Consider the following 20,308-nt stretch of genomic DNA (forward strand, 5'->3'; position numbering starts at 1 on the left):
CTTTACAAATGGAACAACAAAGCCTGGAAGAGAGCACATCTGTTTACGACATGGTTTACTGAATATTTTAAGTCTACTATCAAAACCTACTGCTCAGAAAAAAAGATTTCTTTTAAAATATTACTGCTCATTGACAATATATCTGGTGACCTAAGAGCTCTGATAAAGATGTACAATGAGATTAATATTGTTTTCTTGCCTGCTAACACAACATCCATTCTGCAGCCCATGGTTCAAGTCGTATTATTTAAGAAATACATATATGGCTACTAGAGGCCCAGTGCAGAGATTTGTGAACCAGTGGGGTCTCTCAGCCTGGCCTGCGCCCTCTGCAATCTGGGTAGTAGTGCGTGAAGTGGCAGGCGGCCAGGGAGGAGCCTGAGCTCCGGCCGGCCGGGTGCTGCACTGCTCCCGCTCATCCTGGCCCCGCTGTACCTGCCACCGCCTCCGCTTGATAGGGCTGCCGCGGAGGTGGGAGAGGCTTGTGCTGCTGCAGCTGCTCTTGCCAGCTGTGAGCCCGGCATCTGGTGCCCTTTGGTCAGCTGAGTGGCGCTCCCACTGTGGGAATGCACTGACCACCTGGGGGCAGCTACTGCGTTGAGTGTCTGTGCCCTGGTGGTCAGTGTGCATCATAGTGACTGGTCGACCGGTTATTCAGTTGTTTGGTCGCTTAGGCTTTTATATATAGAGACTAGAGGCCCAGTGCATGAAATTTGTGCTGGGGGGGGGTCCCCTCAGCCCAGCCTCCACCCTCTCCAACCCAGGACTCCTTGGGAGATGTCCAACTGCTGGTTTAGGCCCGATCCCCAGTCGGACATCACTCTTATAATCCTGGACCGCTGGCTCCTAACTGCTCACCTGCCTTCCTGCCTGCCTGATAGCCCCTCACTACCCCCCTGCTAGCCTGATCGCCCCCAACTGCCCCCCCTGCTGACCTGGTCGCCCCATGCAGCCTGCTGCTCGGTCGTCCATTTGGTTGCAATGGTTGCTTAGGCTTTTATATAGATAAATAGCTGCCATAGATAGTGATTCCTCTGATGGATTGGGGCAAAGTCAATTGAAAAGCTTCTGGAAAGGATTAACTATTCCAGATGTCATTAACATCATTCATGATTCATGGGAAGACATCAAAATATCAACATCACAGGAATTAGGAAGACGTTTATTCCAACCCTCATGGATGGAATTCAAGAGTCCAGTGGAAGAAGTAACTGCAGGTGTGGTGGAAATCGTAAGGGAGCTAGAATCAGAAGTGTAGCCTAAAGATGTGACAGAATTGCTGCAATCTCAAGATAAAACTTGAATGGAGGGGGAGTTGCTTCTTATAGGTGAGCAAAGAAAGTGGTTCTTGAGATGGAATTTACTCTGGGTGAAGATGCTGTGAAGGTTGTTGAAATGACAACAAAAGGCTTATAACAGTACACAAACTTAGTTGATAAAGCAGTTGACAGGGTTTGAGAGGATTGGCTCTGATTTTGAAAGAAGTTACAGTGTGTGTAAAATTCTATCAAACAGCATCATATGCTACAGAGAAATCATTTGTGAAAGGAAGAGTCAATAGTTGTGGCAATCTTTATTGCTGTGTTATCTTAAGAAATTGCCACAGTCACCCCAACCTTCAGCAGTCACTGCCTGATTAGTCAGCAGCCATCAACATTGAGGCAAGAACCTTCACCAGCAAAAAGATTAGGATGCTTAAGGCTCAGATGATGGTTAGCATTTTTAAGCCATAAAGTATTTTTAAATTAAGGTATGTACATTGTTTTTGTAAACACAATAATATTGCACACTTAATAGACTATGGTATAGTGTAAGAACTTTTATATGCACTCAGGAACCAAAAGTTCGTGTGATTTACTTTATTGTGATATTTGCTTTATTATGATGGTCTGGAACCAAATCCACAATATCTCCTAGGTATTCATGTATGTAAAACAAAAGATTTTAAAAATATACCATCCTATATAATAAAAGGCTAATATGCAAATCGACCGAACAGTGGGACGACTGGTTGCTATGACACTCACTGACCACCATGGGGCAGATGCTCAATGCAGGAGCTGCACCCTGGTGGTCAGTGCACCCCCACAGGGGGAGCACTGCTCAGTCAGAAGCCAGGCTCATGGCTGGTGAGTGTAGTGGCAGTGGCAGGAGCCTCTCCCGCCTCTGTGGCAGGCGGACATCCCCTGAGGGGTCCCAGACTGCGAGAGGGTACAGGTCAGGATAAGGGACCCCCTTCCCACAGTGCATGAATGTCGTGTACCGGGCCTCTAGTACTGTTAAGAAAAAGCCAGTTTAAAAAAGTACTTTAAAATTTTTTGCTCCAGAACAAATCTCTGCTATTTTTTTATTCTTTTTTATTTTGCTTTCTGAATAGTCAGCCAAATGAAATTGAGAGGAAAAAAATTGATTAAACCAGTTTTCTGAAATCAATTCGAGTCATTGTTGATCAATAAACATTAATTAAGGGATTCAGCATTACAGGTAATGCATAAAACATACTAAATAGTTAAGTGTGATAAAGAGAAATGAATGGCTATATGAAGTAACTAAGTTTCATTGAATCTCTTTCTTTATAACATTATTTGAAATATATATATTAGTGAATTTATAAGAGAAATAAATTATATTATTATGTGTATATACTGCCCATTTAATAACACTCTAATATATCACAGTATGAGAGAAATGCACCCTAGAGAAAATGCTGCTATTCTTCATAGAAAATCCATGAGTCACATTATGCAACAATTAATTGATGATAAATGATTTAATTCTAGAACTCAGAATAGCTTATTTAAATGCCACCAGAAAAAAACCCTTACCCGCAAAAAGGAGTCTAAGGATCCATTCTCCATATATTCCACCACAATCATAACTGGCCGGCCTGCAAATAGAGCAAGGGAACACACAGGATTAGAGCAGTCACAGAAATATGTGCTGCAGTTAGAGGTTTCCAGCTGCGGCAGCTAAATTATTTGTATTTTATTAATAGGAATTTCATTTTCCAAAATGCTTCTATAAAAGTACTCATACTACACACCTCTCCATTTCTTTATAGCATTATTTGAGTTCATAAAAGGGACATGAATTACAATATGAATTACAAAAGAATTAAGCGCTTCCTTTTCTAAAGCCCCGCAATCACTCGTTTGTTTAGATTATGTTCTTTTTGTCTTGAGCTTTTCCTTAAAAGATAATCAACAAGCTGAAGTCAGGGTTTGAATAGTTACTGTAGCTGCTTTGGCAATTGTGCTACAACTTCTACAGTGGTGCAGTAATCATGGCTGAATTACATCAGACTGGGCACTTCCGAAATAGTCCTAAGGCAAAGCAGAAAAGAGAAATTCATAAATTCTCTTTAAGAAATGATAAAACATCGGTCATAGTCTGTTTTTAAAGGCGTTTAAGTAGAAAAATGCCAGTAGATTGATGAATGCTACCAAGTTGGTAGGATCTGTAATAATTCTTGATCATCTCTTTATTGGACATAGATTAGATCAACAGAACAATGATGGCAGTCCATGAAAAATAAGTAACTCTGATTTCATAGTGTAGTGCAGAAGCTAAAATCAGAAACTGAACATCATTTTTTTATATCATATCTATTTGCAATTGTTACAGTTCCTAATACCTCTATTAGGTAGCATATTTGACATAAGTAACTTTGATTTGTTTCAAAGAAAATAATCTATTTGTTCTGCTCAATTTCCTGAGTTTAAAAGATAAACTCATTTCAAATGAAGGGAAAATGTTATTTACCTGAAACAAACATGTATGACATATTTACTTTTTACTTCTATATTTCTTGCTTCTCATTGGAATTTTTAGCAATTTAATCTGCACTGTGCACAGAGTTTTTCCTCATGAGTATAAAGATCTGGGAAGAAATTATGTGTACCAAACATGGAAAAATTAGGGCTCATGAAATCATGGAAAATTAGGTCTCATGTTGTAAGTCATGTCCCTTTTACAAGTCTAAGCCTTGTGGGTTAGAAAGGGTGATAGTAACAAATTAGTACAATGTCTGCAAATGCTAGATTTTAACAGTTGAATCTACATTTTAAAGAAAGATGTGCTAAAGGTTAAATGTAATAATAAAGTTCCCAATTTATCATGCATAGAATTAGAACCCAAAGAAGACATCCATTTTGTTGGATCTCTATAATGTTCCCTAAAGTCATTAATTTCACCCAAATACAGATAAAGAACTTTATCAGAAAATATTGAGGTCAAATGAACTGTCAGCACTATTATAATCAGTGACCTAGAAAATCAGGTTTTAAATCTGAAAGTTTGTAATGAATTTTTTTATTTGACTATTGATTTCAAAGAGCTTAGTGACTAGGAGCCTGATGTAAACACTTGGTTAGCAAGGTGGGGAAAAATAAAAGGTCATCTTACTATCCTACTATCCTAATAAAAGGGTAATTTGCAAATTAACTGTCACTCCATCACAAAGATGGTGGCGCCCAGTCCTCTCAGCCCCACCGGAGCCCCCCAGTCTCATGGGGCGGGGGGCGGCTGGTTAGAGTGGCCAGCATGAGCGACCAGGAAGAATGCTTGCTTTGAGGCCCTGCCCAAGCCACGGCGGAGGCTTGAGCAGAGCTGGGGGGGCCCTGCCCAAGGGGGGTTGTGCCAGCCGTAACTTGCCAGCAGTCCTGCCTCTGCGCATGAGCTGCAGAGGAAACACCTTTTCTGACTGCTCATTGGTGGCTAAGCTCCCTGTATGCCACTGGCAGTGTTCTTGGTAACTTGGGTAATAAGAATCCAAGAAGGTGATCTAGGGTTTTTTCACCTCACTCCTGGAGGAAAAAACGAAGGTCCGCTGCTGGAGGGGCTAAGAAATGTCATATCCTGCCCTAGCCGGTTTGGCTCAGTGGATAGAGCCTTGGCCAGCGGACTGCAGGGTTGGGTTCAATTCTGATCAAGGGCATGTACCTAGGTTGCAGGTTCCTCCCTTGCCAGGGCCCAGGTCAGGGCTCATGCAGGAGGAAACCAATTGAAGTGTCCCTCTCACATTGATGTTTCTCTCTGTCTTTCCCTCTCTCTTCCATGCTCTCTAAAAATCAATGGAAAAATATCCTCAGGTGAGGAGAAAAGAAAGGAAAGAAAAAAAGGAAAGAGAGAGAGAGAGAGAGAGAGAGAGAGAGAGAGAGAGAGAGAGAAAAGAAAGAAGAGAAAGAAAGGAAAGAAAAGAAATGTCATATCCTATGAAAGACACATCTTGAAAATGCCTAAAGAAAGTTGTCATTTTTTCGTGGTGAAGGAACTGGAGGCTGTGTTGATGAAAACACCTTGGCAGCTGTGGCAGCCAGCAGTGGGGTGATGGGGCTGGCACCTTCCCCTGAACAGCCCGGTTGCCTTCCGCAGAGGGAGGCCAGAGGGAGGCCACTCTCTGAGTGGGCCTAAGCCATCAGTAGGACATCCCCTGAGGGCTCCCAAACTGTGAGAGGGGGCAGGTTGGGCTGAGGGAACCCCCCCCCCCCTGCCCAGTGCATGAATTATGTGCACTGGGCCTCTTGTATAAATATAAAATTCTGAGACCAATATACCAGTTTGATGTATAATAGATTATGGATGTTAAGAGGAAATGTTGGGTTACTACAATGACTACCTGAGTTCTTCTGCCCATAGTCACAACATTTCAATCTACCTTGACGATTGCTGCTAGAAAAACATATTTAACTTTTTTTCTTTTTAAAAAATTTTTTGATTAATTAAATCTTTATTGTTCAGATTATTACAGTTGTTCCTCTTTTCCCCCCCATGACTCCCCTCCACCCAGTTCTCACCCCACCCTCCTCCCTCACTCCTCACCCACTGTCCTCATTCATAGGTACACGATTTTTGTCCAGTCTCTTCCCGCATCCCCCTCACCCCTTTCCCCCCCAAGAATAGTCAGTCCACTCCCTTTCTATGCCCCTGATTCTATTATAATCACCAGTTCATTTTGTTCATCAGATTATGTATTCTCTTGATTTTCAGATTCACTTGTTGATAGATGTGTATTTGTTGTTCATAATTTGTATCTTTACCTTTTTCTTCTTCTTCCTCTTCTTAAAGGATACCTTTCAGCATTTCATATAATACTGGTTTGGTGATGATGAACTCTTTTAGCTTTTTCTTATCTGTGAAGCTCTTTATCTGACCTTCAATTCTGAATGATAGCTTTGCTGGATGAAGTAATCTTGGTTGTAGGTTCTTGGCATTCATCACTTTGAATATTTCTTGCCACTCCCTTCTGGCCTGCAAAGTTTCTGTTGAGAAATCAGCTGACAGTCGTATGGGTACTCGCTTGTAGGTAACTGAGTTTCTTTCTCTTGCTGCTTTTAAGATTCTCTCTTTGTCTTTTGCTCTTGGCATTTTAATTATGATGTGTCTTGGTGTGGTCCTCTTTGGATTCCTTTTGTTTGGGGTTCTCTGCGCTTCCTGGACTTGTAAGTCTATTTCTTTGACCAGGTAGGGAAAGTTTTCTGTCATTATTTCTTCAAATAGGTTTTCAATATCTTGCTCTCTCTCATCTTCTGGAACCCCTATAATTCGGATGTTGGTACACTTGAAGCTGTCCCAGAGGCTCCTTACACTATCTTCGTATTTTTGGATTCTTTTTTTTTCATTTTGCTTTTCTGGTTGGGTGTTTTTTGCTTTTTTGTATTTCAAATCATTGACTTGATTCTTGTGATCCTCTAGTCTGCTGTTGGGATTCTGTATAATATTCTTTACTTCAGTCAGTGTATGCTTAATCTCTAATTGGTCCTTTATCACAACCTCTAGGGTCTCATTAGATTTCTTGTAGGTCTCATTAAGTTTATTGGCAGTTTCTAGAAAATTCTTGAAAAACCTTAAAAGTGTGGTTTTGAACTCTATATCCAGTAGTTTGCTTTCCTCCATTTCTGTCATTTGTGTCCTTTTTCTTTGTCTCTGCATTTTTTATCCTTCCCTGTGTTGATAAAGTGGTTTTCTGTGCTAAGTGCCCTCTAGGGCCCAGTGGTTCAGCCTCACCAATTACCTGAGGTGGACACTCTTGGTGCACCCCCTTGTGGTCTTTGTGCACAGTCTTGTTGTAGTTAAGCCTTGATTGTTGTAGGTAACACTGGGAGGGATTGACCTCCGGGCCAATTGGCTGTGAGAATCAGCTGTGTCTGCAGGGGGAGAGCTTCTGTGCTGGAGACACCCCTCCGGGGCAAGACTTGCTTCAATGGGGCTTTGGTGCTCACTGAGTCTGCCCCCTGAGTGCGTCCTTTATGGTTCCATGGAGCTGCAAACTGGATGGTCCCACTCTGACCTCTGGGTACACTGGCTCCTGGATCTCTAGGGAGGTCCTAATCTAGCCTCTGCCTTAGGCTATCCAGCAAAAGCCTCCCTGCAGGGCTTGGGGGGGTGGGTCCCACGGGATCAACAGGGTGGGGTTAGCAGTTATGGCTGCTCTCAGAGGCTCCACTTCTCAGTGTCTCAGCAATCGCTTCTCAGTGTCCTGGCAATCGCTGCAAGCCCCTCAGAGAGAAAGCTGCCCTTGAGTTCCGACAGATGCCAGATGGTCCCGCTTCTCCCGTATGAGTCTGGGTCCCTAGAGACTCGCCGAGAACTTGAGCTCTGAGCCTGAGACTCCCTCCTGATTGAAAATGACAACCGCGCCCTCAGACGCCAGCCCGCTCCGTGTGCACTTCTGTACCTTAGTATTTTACTTCCACACTGCGCCTCCTCTGAGTCTCGGTATGCTTTTCTCTTTCCTTCTAGTTGTAGAATTTCCACTCAGCCAGCCTTCCTGTGGTTCTGGGTGATGTCTGTTCCATCTTTTAGTTGTATTTTTGAAGTGGTTGTTCGAGGCAGCAAACTCTGGTGTTTACCTATGCCGCCATCTTGGTTTCTCTCATATTTAACTTTTTAAAAATAAAATTTAAAAAACATTTATCCTCTCCCTAAGAATGTCAGTCTTATTAGAATAAAAAGAATTTGCAAGCACTTCACTTATATTGGTACATGCTATTATTATCCCTATTCCACAGATAAGAAAATTGAGGGATAGAAAGTTAAATTAATTGCCTAAAGTCAAACAGCTAGTAAATGGTAGTATCAGGCAGTCAGTCTCAGAACTTAAGCTCTTACCCTTCATGCCATGGTGCCTCTCAGACACTGTTTATAGATCAAAACTGTAAGCCTCTGTTAGCCAATCTTCATCTCTCCTAACCAGCCTTATTGTTTCATGATCCATCAGTTGTCATTATCACCTATACTTGTTCATTCCTGTCTCCTTCTGCCTTTCCTTTTGGATTTCCCCTGCCAGGATTACCTCCCAACTTGCTTCTCTCTCTAAACATCTCACCTCACAGCTCCCCAGATTGTATACACTGCACCTGTTCCTTGAGAGTCTCCCACAGTGATATTTCCTATAGCTGCATTCCCATCACAACTTTGTCTGCATTCTGACATGTGCCTGGTTTTATATTAGGTTGCTTTTCTTTATCTTCCCATAGATGCTTTGTATCCTTTTTCACTGGGTTTCTCAAGGCCACCTCCCGTGCAGCTGAGCAGAGTAGATGCTTCATAGAAACAAGTTGATTTTTCTCATCAATTTCACAATTCCTCAGAAAGTAACCCTGAAGTATTTCAGCAAGATTTTGATCTACATGGATACAAAGTACTTTGAAATTAGTTCTATCTATAACTTCTCGGGAGATACTTCATGCAATCCTAAAATTCATCAGTGATAAGTTTAATCTTCTCATTAAAGATAATAAAAAGTCCAGTGAAGACTCCCTAGGTTTCTTGTGAATTATACATTTCACATCTGAACTGCATCTTTTGTATTTTTGTCCAGTAGCATCAACTGACAGCAGTTGTTGTTAAACGAAGGCATTTTTTTAGAATATTGCTTGTTTCCTAGTGTGTGTCCTAGGGAAGTTAGTTACACTATGAAGGTTACAAGCAACTTTACAGTTCATGGTTACACTTTATAATCAAGAAAATAGATAAGTCTAAGGGAACTTAAGGAAATTAGTACGGTATTTTTCAATATCTGATCAGGTGAGAGAAGTCATTGGTAACAGTATTTTTGTCTTATTTTTAATATGTAAAAAATATATATTGCATTGTTTTAGGAAAATACATTTAGAGGTGATTAATTCTCTTTTTACATTTTAAAAATATTTCACTTTTTTCTTTTTTACAATTTTAGCCACTTATTCCAAGTGCCTCACATCACAGAATCAAATTATTACTTGCATTGTACTGAAATCAATGGACAGACCCCAGGATTCTTGAGTCAGTCAAATCTTAAAATCCACAGATGTTTTTAGAAGCCTCATCAGATTGATTTAAGAGATTTTCAAAAATATTTCTACAAGTCACACAAAAAATGATTTTTTTTGTTTTTTTCTTCATAAATAGCCCAGGAATGGTTATAGATATTTTAAACAGTATTGGAATCAATACCCTATAAGGAATCACTTATTTATATTCTGAACACAATGGATCATAAGATCCCATGTCATTTTTTTCTGTTGTAGAGAACAATGGTTTTCTTTAATTGGGACTTTTATGAACTACTACGGTAACTAATAAATCTTTTTCAAATTGGCAGCTTCCCAGTGCTGAAGTTGATTTAATGTAGGTGGTGTTAAGAAACCATGTGATGATGAGACTATAATTTCTTGTGCTATTGTTAAAGAAAACAGAAGAAAGGCATTTTAAAAAAAAAATCTTGGGGAAAATATTTTCTGAGTGAATTATTTTTTTCTTTTTTGCTTTAGCGATGATTTGTGAAAGAAGGGGATTACAGAGATTTAACATTTTCATAGAAATAATGAGTTTGTACTGAATGTAGTATTCTTTATCAGCTTGGCAGTTTCTAATGTGCAGTCAGTAATATCAAGAATCAACAATCCGAAAACTCTATTACAGATTTACATCAATTCTAGTTTATTTAACATTATATCGTGTATATATTTTGTCTACCAGGTAATAAAATTTGTGATAATAACTTGGATTGTCAGATTGCCTGCATTCCCTCCTCCAAGTTGCAATTCAGTACTTTTAAAGCTAGTTATTTAATCTATTTCTACCTCCCCTGTTTCTGCGGTAGAGGTAGAAAATTATAATCTCAAATGCATTGGATAATAAATGAAAAAATTTTCTTATTCCTTTAAGGCACTCAAAAGATATGGGTGACATACATTTGCCCCAAATTATAATATAATAGACAATTGTTTTAGTTCATAAGATAAGTACTAAAACTGGGGAATTATTTTCTCTTATACTTTTGCCTGGTATCAGATCATGTCTCAAATGAACCTTTTCTTCAGTGAGTTCAATGCACACTTTTAATATTTCTCCAGATCGACACAGACAATAGTGTGGCAAAGGCTTGGGAGTGGTGAGTGCAGGGAGGAGGCGGGGGCCAATGGAGGGAAAAACACACAAAAAACCCCAAAGCAGATATCTGTAATACTTTCAACAACAAAGATAAACTTAAAAAATAAAATATTTTAAATACTAAAACAAACAAACAAATAAATAAGTTTCTTTCCCTCCTATATTCCCATTTTAATTAAAACATTACCATCCATCTACCCAGGTTTGAGACCCGATTGTAATACTAAACTTCTCTCTCTATCAAACCTCTGTTAGTCCATAAGTTATTAAGTTGTGCTAAAATCTATGGAAAATTATCACTGCCTATATTCTGCCTTTGTGGTTCTTTTTGCTTGACTTGTTACTATAGCAGTTTACTAGTTCTTGCTAATGCTTGTACAACCCTTATTTTGAGCATTCAGTGATATATCAAATATATATTTTTGAATGCCTACTATGTATCATTTTTGGTTTCTGGAGAAACTTCCTCAAGCAATACAAGATCCCTGCTCTTGGAGTGCATGGTGGAAAGAGGGATAAAATAAGAAAACAGTTAATTACTCTTCCTTTAAAGACTGTTTTTCTTATTGTATTGTTTGCTGCAGGATTCAAGTCTAAACTGCTTGGCAATTAAATTCCTTCACAATCTTTTACCTTTGCTTCTAGTGTCATCTTTTACCTCCCCCTATTCTCCTAACTCTTATTTTTTAAATTCTCTAGGTAACTCATAATTCCCTAAATATCACTTTACTTGTACCTTCCTCTCTTCTTTGGAAGACTGCCTTCTCAACGTCTCCCCTTGGTAAAATCATATGCTTATAAAAAAGCACAGCTTCTAACCATCTCCATTGTCAATTCTCCCATGAATACTTTCCCATTTAGAAAGACTCGATTGTTTACTTTCTCCTCCCTTTACATCTTAACCAAACAACTTCATAACACTGACAGCACGGTGTTGATGTTAGGCAGGGAGGTGTCTGCCTCCCACTCTAAAGTGTGGTTGAGGTCAGACTGGTGCTTTATTCTCCTCTGTAAGTTCACCAGTGAGCACAGAGCTAGTCGCAGAGTAGGTTGTCAATTATATTTTTTTGAATGAAATACCAGAAGAAACACATACATAAAAGTGTCCTCCAAGAATAATTAGACCAAGAAAGAGATACTGAAATAATTGAGTGACAAATTAATAAATTCTAAATTATTTGCATTGTGAAATATATGGTTTTGGAGAAAAAGAAGAATTCAGATTTTAGTTCTGATGCCTATTAGCTGCATGACCTTGGTCAAGTTATTTTAACTCTCTCAGTCTTTGCATGTATAAAATGAAGATACTATTAGGTACTGCATATGAAATTTTAAAGGCTTAGTGAAAAAGCATGTAATTAGTACAGTGTCTGGCAATAGTTGGCTGAACTTTTAGTCAGAAATGTTGCTGTACTTTCACTTTCTTTCCCTTGTATGCACCATGATCTGCTTCCTCTTCTTATTATATTTGTTTACTCTGCAGAAAAAATAGTTTCATACAAATGAATCATTTCCATATTTTACTATAATATGGGATGGACATGCACATTCTTTTATATCTTACATAGCAAAGTAAAAATGACTGCTAGTTAGATTTTAGATGATACAGTAAATTCCAGGTTTTAGCACTGAAAGTCTCATGTCCCAAACAAACTGGGTGGTCGGTTCCCTTATTCCTTGTATACTCAGTGGAGTTAGTTGTGGGGTTGGAGTCATATAGCAGGATATTGAAGATTTTTTTCCACGTTGGGCAAGTGAACTCCGTTATCTCCTCACTGCCTCAGTCTCCCCATTTGTATGCTATATATTCCTCATTTGTATATTTGTATATTGCATATTGTAATAACATACATAATAACAGAAGGTGAATTAACCCCTCCTTCATTGCCTGAGGTATGAGATTAAGTGAGATGTTTTAAAATACAGAGAATAAATAGTACCTGATACTAAATATTAAATCACCCAATAACAGCTTAAAGAATGAATGGATAAATGGGATTGTTACATCTTACTTTGCTGAATCCTAAGCTAAAAAGTGGCTTTCAGAGTTAAAAAGGTTCATTACTAAAAATGACTAAGGTCAATATATTTAGGAGCTTTTAAAAAATAATATATTTTTATTGATTCAGAGAGCAAAGGAGAGGCAGAGAGAGATAGAAACATCAATGATGAGAGAGAATCACTGACTGGCTGCCTCCTACACTCCCCAGTTCAAACCTATAACCTGGGGCATATGCCCCCACTGAGAATTGAACTGTGACCTCCTAGTTCATAGATTGATGTTCAACCACTGAGCTGTGCCAGCCAGGCCTTTAGGAGCTTTTTTTTGATGATCTTAAAGGTCATTTTAAATCCTATACACCTGAAATTAACAGGTTTGAAATTGTTTTAATGAATAAGATGGTTTTTCTTAGAGTAAAATAATCAAAATGCATATTTTTTTACTATAAATAACATACTATAATACATATTTTTTAAGGAATTAGGTTCTTATTTTTATCTAACAAGCTATGTTGTGTCTTCTATACCCTATGCACAGATTTGTGGCTGTAACAACAGGTTTTAGGATAAATGTGGAACTGATTTTAACTGTGGAGCTATTCGAAGCCCCTAAATCCATATAACTATGTTGATTTGATTCTCTTAACTTCTTTATTTTCCTATTTTTAAACTTAAAAGGTTATTCAAATGTCCTTGGAGAAATGCTGAAGAGTAAATTATTTTATTTGGTTATAAAACAGCTTAGCAGAAGTTAGGAGGAGTGATTTGCATTATGAAACTACTAGCCTTTCTTAATCTAGATTTGTTCTAGAGTAAATAGCAGGTGTGAGGCTAAAGAAACCAAACATGATTTTCCTGCCAGTTCCAGAGAGCAGTAGCATACCACGTGTATCCGTTACTTCAGGAATATTCAGTACTGTCTTTCTTCTTACTGGAAACTACCATCTGGGCAAAAGATTTCTTAATTAGAAGTGTCTCATTGAAAAAGAAAGTCATTGCCAGGGATGCCTGATGTTGGAATGTGTCTTCACTATAAGACACTAATCCTATTGCAAAATTTTAATAACATACGCATTTTTAAAAATGGCTTTCTTGATCTTGTACTACATTCATTTTTATAAAAGTAATATAATGATAATGATAAAATTTAAAACATATCTTGAAATTATTTGACTTACGACTTTTTGCTTTCCAATTATTATTAAAGATATAAGTGATTATATAATAACTAGAGGCCCAGTGCACAAAAATTTGTGCACTCAGGGGGGAGGAGTGTCCCTCAGCCCGGCCTGTGCCCTCTCGCAGTCTGGGACCCCTCGGGAGATAACGACCTGCTGGCTTGGGCCTGCTCCCGGGTGGCAGAGGGCAGGCCTAATCCCTAGGTGCAGCCCCTGGTTGGGCTCAGAGCAGGGCCGACTGGGGAGTTGGGGCACCGCCCCCTGTCATGCACAGAGCAGGGCGGATTGGGAGGTTGCGATGCCACCCTCAGTCACGCTCAGGGTAGGGCCGATTGGGGGGTTGGGGTACTGCCCCCTGTCACACTCAAGGCAGGGTCAATGGGGAGGTTGCGGCGCCACCCCCTGTCACGCACAGAGCAGGGCCCATCAGGGGGTTGGGGAGCTCCCCTCTGTCACGCACAGAGCAGGGCCCATCAGGGGGTTGAGGAGCTCCCCCCTGTCACTCAGAGAGTAGGGCCATAGGGGAGTTGGGGCACCGCCCCCTGTCACACACAGAGCAGGGCGGATCAGGGGGTTGGGGCGCTGCCCCCTGTCACTCACAGAGCAGGGCCCATCAGGGGGGTTGGGGCTCCGTACCCTGTCACGCACAGAGCAGGGCCAATCGGGGTTGGGGCGCTGCCCCCTGTCACGCACAGAGCTGGGCCGATCAGGGGGTTGATGAGCTCCCCACTGTCACTCAGAGAGTAGGGCCGATAGGGGAGTTGGGGCACCGCCCCCTGTCACACACAGAGCAGGGCGGATCAGGGGGTTGGGGCGCCACACCCTGTCACACTCAGGGAAGGACCGATGGGGAGGTTATGGCTCTACCCCGTCACACACAGAGCAGGGCCCGTGGGGGGCGGTTGGGCCGCCACCCTCTATCACCCACAGAGCAGGGCCAATCAGGGGGTTGGGGCGCCGCCACTGTCACACTCAGGGCAGGGCCAATGGGGAGGTTATGGGTCTACCCCGTCACACACAGAACAGGGCCCGTGGGGGGCGGTTGGAGCACCACCCTGTCACACACAGAGCCGCAGGGCGATCAGGGGGTTGGGGAGCTCCTCCCTATCAGGCACAGAGCAGGGCTGATCAGGGGGTTGGGGTGCCTTCCCCTGTCACAAACAGAGCAGGGCAGATAGGAAGGTTGTGGTCCCGCCCCCTGTCACACACAGAGCCGTAGGGTGATCAGGGGGTTTGGGCGCTGCCCCCTGTCACGCTTATCCCGGTGCTGGGAGGCCTCGCGGCTCCGCTGATCCTGGTGCTGGGAGGCATATTACCCTTTTACTATATAGGATAGAGGCCTGGTGCACGGGTGGGGGCCGGCTGGTTTGCCCTGAAGGGTGTCCTGGATCAGGGTGGGGGTCCCCACTGGGGTGCCTGGCCAGTCTGGGTGAGGAGCTGATGGCTGTTTGCAGCTGGTCACACCCCCTTCAGGGTGGAGGTCCCCACTGGGGTGCCCGGCCAGCCTGGATGATGGGATGATGGCTGTTTGCACCTGGTCACACCCCCTTCAGGGTGGGGGGTCCCCACTGGGGTGCCTGGCCATCATGGATGATGGGCTGATGGCTGTTTGCAGCTGGTCACACCCCCTTCAGGGTGGGGGTCCCCAATGGAGTGCCTGGCCAGTCTGGGTGAGGGGCTGAGGGCTGTTTTCAGTCTGGTGGGTGACTGAAGCTCTCAACCTCTCCTTTTTTTCTTTTTATTCTGGGCTAGCTTTAGCTCTGAGGCTTGGCTCCAGCTCTTAGGCCTCGGCTGCTGAAAGCAGGTATCTGGTTTGTTTGGGTTCTATAATTGAAACACTGTTTCAACTCCAGCTCTGAGATCCCAGCGGGTTGAAAGAAGGTTTCTGGGGTTTTGTTTAGCTTCTATATTTGTAACAATGTTTCAAACTGCAAGCTCAGAGGCCGGCAAGGCAGGTGGGGAATGTTGGAGTCCTCCGTCAGTGAAGCAAGCAAGCCTCATGTTCACTTCAAGCTGCCTGGCTGCCGGCCGCCATCTTGGCTGGCAGTTAATTTGCATATCGCCCTGATTAGCCAATGGGAAGGGTAGCGGATGTACGGCTAATTACCATGTTTCTCTTTTATTAGATAGGATTAATAGTTTAATTACCATTATGTGGCAATGAACAAAACACATTAGAGAATTGTCATGACTTGAAAAACTATATAATGTCAAAAACTATATAAGTTCAAAACCAAATTAAACTTATGTCAAATAAATAATTTTATGCTGTCTTTGTTCTTGATTTCTTCCTGTGAAAACATTTTGTGCAGATAATTTTTTTTTAATCCTCATCCAAGGATATTTTTCCCATTGTTTTTCCCGAGAGAGTGGAAGGGAGGGTGGGAGTGGTGGTGAGGGGGGTAGAGAGAGAGAAACATCAAAGTGAGAGAGACACATAGACTGGTTGCTTCCCCGACCAGGGACAGGGAGCTAACCTGCAACCTAGGTATGTGCCCTCTTGACTGGAAATTGAACCTGAGACCACTCAGTGCTTGGGCTGATGCTCTAACCACTGTGAACACCGCCAGGGCAGATAATTTAAAAATAGATGCCATATTTAAATCACAGATGCAATAATAACTGACTAAAAATAAGTTCTTCAATGTCCTGTGCACTGTTGTGTTAACTCATTTGGCCCTCATACCAACCGCTGCAGTGAGTATAATTCCTAGTTCAGTTTGACAGATAAGATTACCAACGTACTGAGAGTTCAAACAACTTGACCAGACACACAATGAGTAATTGGCAGAGCTGGGTCTTGTAGCAAGACGATCCGGTTCCAGAGTCTGAGTGCTTGACCATCTTGTTATTCCCCCATATAGGTCTCCATCAGTAATCTGGAGAACATAAAGTTTTATCCTCAATCTCAGTGCCTCATCTAAAAAAACACATCCTGGAAAGGCATTACGGACTGGGCACTGTGTTGCTTCCAAATACGTTTTGTCCTTCAGAAGTTCTAGGCTTTTAAAGGCTGCCGCCTCCCCACTTTTCCTCCCCCCACCCCCACAGCCCTAGAGTATTCTACATAAACAGGAAATATGTACCAAGGAAATTTGCTGAAAAAACTTTAGATTTTGCTTCCCTTATCTCCCAACATCACTTTATGATGATAATGGATTTAGGTTTCCTTTACCAGTTCGCATTTCAATTGAAAAAGGCATACATGAGAACATTTAGGAGTAGCATGTGATATGTTTCTGCAGAACCTCTGGGAAAGACATTGGGAAAAGTATTAATGTACCCTGAATATTTTTTAAAATTGATTTTTAGAGAAGAGAGGAAGGGAGAGAGAGAAACATTGATTTGTGCATTCATTGGTTTATTCTTGTATCTGCCCTGACTGGGTTTGAACCCACAATGCTGCAGTCTCACAACATGGCTCTAACCAACTGAGTTACCTGACCGAGGACCACATCCTGAATGTTTTAGGAAAGAGTTCTGAAGCTTTGGGGAAAGAATAAATATATCAGATTTTCTAGAAAGAAGTGTTTCAAATGCTCTGCGCTACTTCTGGCTTCAAAAGTGTCTATGGCTATAGAAATGACCAAATATTCAGCTTTTACGTTTTTCTGTAACATTCATTAAAAGAAAATTTAAAAAATAAAAACCTCTAAACAGGATATATTGAATATATATTAACTACATAGGTTATGAATGGTGAGACACTTTTATGAAGAAAACATTTGTTAAATGAGTCATATATATGATATAAATTAAAATACTAACCATTTTCCTTTTTTTCCTTCCATGCAAAATGTTATTTATTTTTATTTTTTTTGCAACTCTTATAAGAGGTATAATTTTAATTTTTTAATCCAATTTTGCTAAGTACACCCCTGTAAGACCTCTGTGAACAGAACTATGAGAAGACAACATTGTACCACAGGCTGACTTCCGCTCTGCTTTGTCCTACAAGGTAAAAGAATGAACGCTGAGATGAGACAATTTTGTAACAGGGTCGGTCTATCCCCACCTTACTTATGTTCTTAAGTGGCCCAGCAGCTCACAAGGGCATGCGTGCTGCCCTGAGGGAATCATTGGGGTTCTCTGAAGAGGAAGAAGCATTTGAGCAGATAGTTCTTGTCATGTTTACAATTAAAGCCAAAACAACAACACAACTATCCCTTCCTGCACAAAGATTAAACACTGATTCACATGGAGGCTCAGCTAATTCAGCAAGCTGTGTAAAGGTTTTTGGAATATTTCTTTGTGAGAAAAAATTCTTGAATGAATTTTTGAAAGTGTTAATAGTTTCTTTGACTAGGATCAAAATGGGTGGCACAATTCATAATGATAACGCAAGAGGATCTCTAGGGGATAGATATGTAATCAACTGGGAATTCAAGCAGTCATACATATAAAATCCAGATTGTTAAGATTTAAACTTATTCAAATGATAGTAAGATAAAAGAAGCACTTGCACTAGTAAGAAAGCATAGCCAAGGTCAAAGGCTAACCTATTTAAAGAATCTGAAAATAGAGAGGTAAAAAGAACTAGGAAAAATTGGGAGGTTACTCAAAGGCTCTTTTAAGATTTTTTCATGTCTTTTTGGCAGAAAAAAATTCTCTTTGTAAATGTTCAAGACCTTGCTATCAAATGCCTCCTGCAGCTCTGCATGTTTTTCTTTTTAATGCACTGCCGGGCTTACATAAAGATGATGGTGCTCACTATGTCAGTTAAATGTAATTTTATATGTAGAACATTGACTTTTTAAGAACCTGAGATGATTCTTCATTTATAGATTTCAGGGTTCCAGAAACCTCCTGAAATTCTATGCAAACATTTAGAAAGGAGTCATATGATAATAAGATAAAAGAAGCATGTATGTTAGTAAGAAGGCATAGCTAAGGTCAAAGGCCAAAGCTGCTTAAAGAATCTGATACTTGAGAAATAAAAAGAACTAGTAAATATTGGGAGATTAATCAAAGGCTCTTTTAAGATTTTCATATCCTTTTTCTTGGGGAAAGATTGTGTTATTTTAGGCTAATAAAGAAAGCATAATCCGTAAGGAATCTGAGTTCATGACCTGTGTTCCAACGTCAGGATCATCTTAAACACATGAAACCCTGCACTAAAGTTTTTATAAATGGAATGTTATTTGAAGGTTCAAATTATACCTTCAGTTTCGTAGATGTTCCTATCCTGACTTTTCTTATTCCAAATGGTATCTTCACAATGTCTTAAGTTTTAAATTATTTTCTAACCTGTGTATTTCTCCTCAAGTAAGCCAAAGAGCCAAAGGGTGATCTACATGCGTTTGGAACTCACTGAGTGCAAAACTGGACATTACGTGACTAGCTCCTCTTGTGCTGGTTTTGGAAGCTATCCATATATCCCCAAACATGTCCTTAAGCGACTGTCTAACCTATAACTAACAGTGTTGCACATATTTTAAAGGGATTGCTTATGAGTCCATGACCAAATACACTCATTCATGTCACCTTCCTTTTGTTTCTGTTGGCTAGTGTGTTCTCTTCGTCATTTTATCAGTGACGCTCTTCTCTAGCCTCTCCCGAGTCCTGAATAGAATAATGTTGGTCTTCTGCCCAGTCCTGCCCCAGGTCCCCAGTATAGTTTTCTAATCATTGTAGTTCTTCAGGGTTTCCCTCTGAAGTCTGCAGCTGCACAAACTGCAAAAGGGGAGCTCTCTAGGGGAGAGCTGGCCATTGGGTACTGAGGGACCTACTGGGGCTTGAAATCACACAAATGACAAGGAATAGAGGAACCAGGAGTTAGGAATCCAGATGAAGGCTTTTCTTTTTACCACAATTTACATTTTGAATCATTTGTTCAGATTTTACTTTGCAAATTTAATCCAGTTTTCCTTTTGGTTTAAGTAGGCACACACAAACGCACTCATTCACAGAAACCTCATTCAGGGTGGTAGGCAACATTCTCAGCTGCAGAAATGTGTAAAATATACACCTTTCAATTAAAGAATTTTTTTTCTCCCTGAAGATCTCTTACTAAAAAAACTACACCATTGTTTCTTATATGTTATGCACATTTATTACAGTACTTTGTTAAAGATAAAATAGGTAAGTTGTCATAAGTTTACAAAAACATAAAAAGAATAACCATCCTTAGGAGAACTGTAGTCAACAGAAACTGTCTTGCCAAAAGTGATTAATTTTGAAACGTCAAATTGTAAACCTAAAACAAAGTTACTGACTTTTTCTTAGAATGCCTGAACATATGAAGAAATAAAATGGTTTGCTTCGATTTTTCTGTACTGCAGTTTGATTGTATTTAAAAGGTATATACTTTTCCACTGATTTCCCTTGACATATTGAGTTCATGCCAGTTTTCCTTAACTCATTGTACATTCCTCCACAGTCTGCAACCTAGTCTTATATGTTTCTGTTACTGCTTTTCTGCAGTCCTCTATATGCATCCAAACCTGATAATATCATGTTCACTAGATCCTAGATTCTCAGCAGCTCTAACCCTATTTCTCATTCCTGACTTATTTCTAACATTTAAACTGTTTGCCTTCTGAATAAAAATTTTACTTGCCTTTAGAATAAAGCATGCAATATTTGCTCTGACTCCATATAGATAGGATTTCACATGAACTATAAAATGAAGACATTGATAATCATTGTTAGTGGACACTGAAGACATTTTATTATTGGCTCAGCATTGTAAGTTGATTGCTATAGAAATGGTCCAAGATGAATCTGTTAGTGGTGTATAGACAACTGAGTTGTGA

The 20,308-nt window shown here is 40.6% G+C and overlaps 1 protein-coding gene across 1 annotated transcript in view; it reads right to left on the bottom strand.

Annotated features, from left to right (window-relative positions):
* EPHA6 (EPH receptor A6) overlaps window positions 1–20,308 on the bottom strand; it is a 968,470-nt gene that overhangs the window by 162,642 nt on the left and 785,520 nt on the right. Inside the window, exon 13 of the mRNA XM_059688042.1 lies at window positions 2,826–2,887. Within this exon, the coding sequence (XP_059544025.1) occupies window positions 2,826–2,887 (62 nt within the window). The remainder of the gene's footprint in view (window positions 1–2,825; window positions 2,888–20,308) is intronic.

This window comes from Myotis daubentonii, chromosome 3 (assembly GCF_963259705.1).
Source record: "Myotis daubentonii chromosome 3, mMyoDau2.1, whole genome shotgun sequence".
NCBI lineage: Eukaryota > Metazoa > Chordata > Mammalia > Chiroptera > Vespertilionidae > Myotis > Myotis daubentonii.